Source organism: Mandrillus leucophaeus, unplaced genomic scaffold, assembly GCF_000951045.1.
Source record: "Mandrillus leucophaeus isolate KB7577 unplaced genomic scaffold, Mleu.le_1.0 Scaffold58, whole genome shotgun sequence".
Classification (NCBI taxonomy): Eukaryota; Metazoa; Chordata; class Mammalia; order Primates; family Cercopithecidae; genus Mandrillus; species Mandrillus leucophaeus.
In genome coordinates this window covers 896,508-901,224 of record NW_012106252.1, presented here as the reverse complement: position 1 = coordinate 901,224, position 4,717 = coordinate 896,508, and the positions used below count along the sequence as shown (strand labels likewise).

The 4,717-nt window shown below is 48.4% G+C and overlaps 1 protein-coding gene across 1 annotated transcript in view; it reads right to left on the bottom strand.

Moving 5' to 3' along the window:
* STAT3 (signal transducer and activator of transcription 3 (acute-phase response factor)) overlaps nucleotides 1-2,285 on the bottom strand; it is a 115,593-nt gene extending 113,308 nt beyond the window's left edge. Inside the window, exon 1 of the mRNA XM_011998811.1 lies at nucleotides 2,003-2,285. Within this exon, the coding sequence (XP_011854201.1) occupies nucleotides 2,003-2,283 (281 nt within the window). The 5' untranslated portion in view covers nucleotides 2,284-2,285. The remainder of the gene's footprint in view (nucleotides 1-2,002) is intronic.
* Nucleotides 2,286-4,717: the final 2,432 nt, after the last annotated feature.

Below are 4,717 nucleotides of genomic sequence, written 5' to 3'. Positions count from 1 at the left end.
AAAAAAAAAAAAAAAAGAATTTCACTGATACTTTTCACAAAATATACAGAAGGCGGCACAAATTCCACCACTATGGCACTCTGCCGCCTTGGGCAAGTGTCTTGATCCTTTGGCCTCAATTTTCTTATCTACAATATTAGAGTAATTGTTATGTGAACTACCTACCTCACAAGTCCTTTGTGGGTCAATTCATAACTGTGCTGTGGGTATTTCTTTTTCTTTCCTTTCTTCCTCCTTTCCTTTCCTTTCTTTCTTAGAGACGGGTTCTCATTATGTTGCCTAGACTAGACTCTAGACCCAATTCCTGGCCTCTCACCATGTTGCCCAGACCAGACTCAACTCCTGGACTCAAGGAATCCTCCCGCCTCAGCTTTCAAGTAACTGGGATCAGAGGTGTGCACCACCATGCCTGGCACTGTGGATATTTTTAAGTGATTATTCTTCCCAAATGAACTACATAAAAAAACAAAAGATTCATGAATTTACTAATGGTTCTTTGTGATGGATGTGCTAATACAGAGACTAAAATCAAGGCTCCAACCTCTAAAACATTTTTTTTTTTAATTCCAGACTTGTTTCCCCATCCCACTGTGCAAACTGAACAAAAACTGGGCTAGCACTCCCGTCTGGAACATGTAATAAGGAAATAAATGTGCTGACTCAGAGAACACAGACATATTTAATATAAAATAAAATAGAAAACTGGCTGAATCAAGTCATAACACAGTCTAAATCCACATATAAAAGATTGAGATGATTTTCTGCTTTGCTTTATTCAAGCCCAATGCTTTATCAGCACAGCCAGCCAAAAATTTACAACCCATGCACAGACTACGTAAACCTTTAGTTGCACATACAGTAAGACCAGCAGGTACACACTATACACATTTTTAACAAAAAACAATGACTAACCACTGATTTTGTCACCACACTTACAACGACCTGATATGGCACAGAGTGATGTGTATCAAACATGGAAATACCAACTTGGGCGACGGTTTGAATCTTGTTAACTTCAGTGCAACCACACCCCCCTAAATGCAGGTAAACTTAGCACACATGGTTTTGTCAAGGCCAGCCTGTCTTTGTTTCCCTCTCCTCTGCATTTACCCAAGATCTTGGCTCTGAGACAGAGAACTCCCACTCTCGATTGGTTCATTCCGTCCTATGCAATTAAGCAACACCACAATCCAGTAAACGCAATGGCTCAATTATTTATCTTCTGGCCGACTTTACCAGGTATTTGGAAAAGAACATTGCCAAGAGATTTATTTCTCTCTCTAGAGCTGCCTTGACGGGTTGACGGGGATTTTGTCTTTTTTTCCCCTCTTTTTTACATGGCGGGGGCGTGAGGGGAGCATAGTTTAACCTAGAAAAAGATGGGAGGGAATTTAGAAAGAGTACCGGTCTGTCAATTTCCCTACAGGAAACTTGATTCTTATGCAATAAAGCCTACCCGCGACCAGCCAGCCCGTGAGGCTGCAGGGGACAGACACACCTATTCCTGCCTCCAGAAGGGCACAGCTGGCTCCTGAAGGAGCGGGAACAGGGCAAGCGGAGGAAGTGGCTCAGAGGGAGCCGCCGGCCAGGCGGGGAGGAGGCGCTTTCCGACCCCCACCCGTGCCGGTGATCCCCGCCGGCGTGACAGTCGCTCCGGCGGCCGGAACGTCCCCAGGGCCCCAGGGAGCAGGAAATCGGGGGACTGTCCCTCACTCCTGCCGCCGCAGCCGAGTGCGCCCTCGCCCCACGGTGCCCCCTCGGGCGCGTTCTCACTGTTTCTCCGAAGAACGAAACTTCCCTCCAGCGCCCCGAGTCCCTTCCGAGGCCCGCTCCTGTCATCCCGAAGAGTCTTCCCTCAGGGCGACCCTCCGCGTCTCCTCATCTCTCCCCGCCCCACTGCAGCGTCCATCACAAAATCCCCAAGGTCCCAGAGGCCCCCAACCGCGGCGGCGCCCCCAGGTCCCCAGGCCTCCCCGACGGCCCCACCCTGCACCCCCTTCACCTGTTTCTCCAGCAGAGGCCGAGAGGCCGGGGCTGCGCGTGCGCCGGGGGCGGGCGACGGGGCTCCCTCAGGCCGGAGGGCTTATCCGAGCCGAGGGGGAGAGACAGCGCCGAGCCGGGGTGCCTGTCCAGGATCCGGTTGGGGCTTGTTCCCTCGGCTGCTACGTCGGAACCCCCGGCTCCCCCTCCCGGTCTACGCCGCCGCAGCTCCGGAAACCGCTGAATTACAGCCCCTTCAGCCAATCCCCGCCCAGCCCCAGCCTGGCCGAGGCACGCCGTCATGCATAATTCATGAACGGCCATTTCGCTCGGCCACCCAGAGGTCCCAGTGCGTGTGCGGTACCGACAAAGCCCCGCCCACTGACCAATGAAGAGAGCAGCTAGGAGAAAGGGCGGAGCCAAGAGAAGACTGATACGCCCCTGTGCTGGCTGTTCCGACAGTTCGGTGCTCCTCCCTCCGCCACAGCGAGGGAAGAGCCGAGGACTTGGGCACAGAAGCCCGGGGGGAGGGAGGGAAGATGACCGGAATGTCCTGCTGAAAACTCAGCTGAGTTCCTGGCAGTGCGTGACGTCAAGGCACTTTAAATGCCCCTGATACAGCTCCCTCCTGTCCGCTCTCCCTTTTCCCGGCCCTTGGCACCACGTGGTGGCGAGATTGAGAGCCTCTTACCACGTGGGAATCAGCCAGTTAGACAGTCCCCAGGTATCTCCAGATCCTCTGGGGACCCAACACCTGAATTGGGTTCTGGGGACAACAAAAAGAACATGAGTGACTCCGCCTGCTTTGAACTTCAGTTTCTGCGTGAGCAGGGACACACACACCCGGAAACATGACGTGGAAATAGAGTAAATACTAGAGTGCGTGGGGAGAAATAGTAGATTTAACCCCGTCCTCCGTTCCATCACTTCAAGCATCAAACTCCGACCAGCTAGCCCATTGGCCGGTACAGGCGAATGCAGAAGACGGTGTATACAAAAGTTGATACGTGTAGGGCTTGACATTTTTATGCGTCTGAATTGAAATACATGAAATGTTCCGCCTTTTTCGTTTCCACCTTGCCTACTTGGTATGCAACTTTTGCTGAATTGAAGCCAGTGGTTCATAGGAAATGTAGACATTTTGCCTTTCATAATAGAGGATGAACTTTGCATAATGGAGTGATTTCTGTGTATGTGCTGATACTATCAGGGTTTTTAATTTTTATTTTTTTAGGGTCTTTAAAAATATGTTATTAATATTTGTGTTTGTTTAATACGAACCGGTATAAAGACAAAAATCTATAAAGGACCCATTATCTCACTGCTCAGATAACCCCTGACATTTTTTTTTCAATGAAACTAATACATGTTCCTGTTTAGAAAATGCAGACCGTTCAGAAAGGTAAAAAATTTTAAATGAAAATCTTTCCCTACCCCCATCATTCCTTCTCCCCAAGGATAGCTATTCTTATTAATTTGTAGTGAGAAAAATCAATGACTCTTAACCTTTGAAGGGAGTCACAGATCCTTCTGAGTGTTTGAAGGAGACTAGATTCTAGCCCCAGAAACAGCACAAGCTTTCACTCACATGGTTCTCCAGATACCTGAAACCCGTCTAACGTCTACAGATTCAGACCATTCATACCACCTCATATCCAACGAGGGACAGAGGCACCTACAGGGCAATTCATAGGGTCACTGGTGCTGGGAATTGAGAACCTCCTATTGCCCTCTGGTAGACACAGCCCAATGTGGAAATTGCTGTATTTAATCTGTAGAGTGTGTGTGTATTGATTAGACTGTTTATCTACACCACAGGACAGATATCCCTCATCTCCACCTATATTCTCTTGTAACTGCGCTATCCCATGCCATTAACTTCCTCCCTGATAACATAGGGTCTAGGACTTGTTTAGTGATTTACTGCTTACAAAGCACTTACACACCTTATACACTCCCTGCCTCGTTTCTTTCTCACAATCATGAGTAGCAGATAGGAGAGGCCATATTATCCGCTGATAGAAAACTAAAGCAAACATAATATGACATTTTCAAGATCACAGAGATATTCAGAAATATACCAGGTTTTGGGGCTTTATGTCCCATAGCTTTGTTCCATTCATTAAAACCCTGCCCTGACTTCTCAGGAGCTGGCCTCTGTTTCCCTCATTGGCCTCCCCACCAGTAACACATAAAATCTACCTCTGAGACTATCGGTTTGACCTGCAAAAATTCTCTTCAACCCAGACACTGGCCTTTCTCCATGTCCCGCCAAATTCCTCTTGGCTAAATGCTGCAGTTTCTGTCCCTTGGGCCTCTGCCTTAATCACCTGATAATTCTCTCCTTACTCTATCCTCTTCTTCCACTGGCTGCCAGAGACATCATCCTAAAAATTAAATAAATAAATATATATTCAGGCCAAGTCGGGCGGATCACAAGATCAGGAGTTCAAGACCAGCCTGGCCAACACAGTGAAACCCCGTCTCTACTAAAAATACAAAAATTAGGCTGGGCACTGTGGCTCACGCCTATAATCCCAACACTTTAGGAAGCTGAGACGGGCAGATCACCTGAGGTCAGGAGTTCGAGACCAGCCTGACTAATATGATGAAACCCTATCTTTACTAAAAATACAAAAATTAGCTAGTCATGGTGGCTTGCACCTGTAATCCCTGCTACTTGGAAGGCTGAGGCAAGAGAATTGCTTGAACCCAGGAGGTGAAGGTTGCAGTGAGC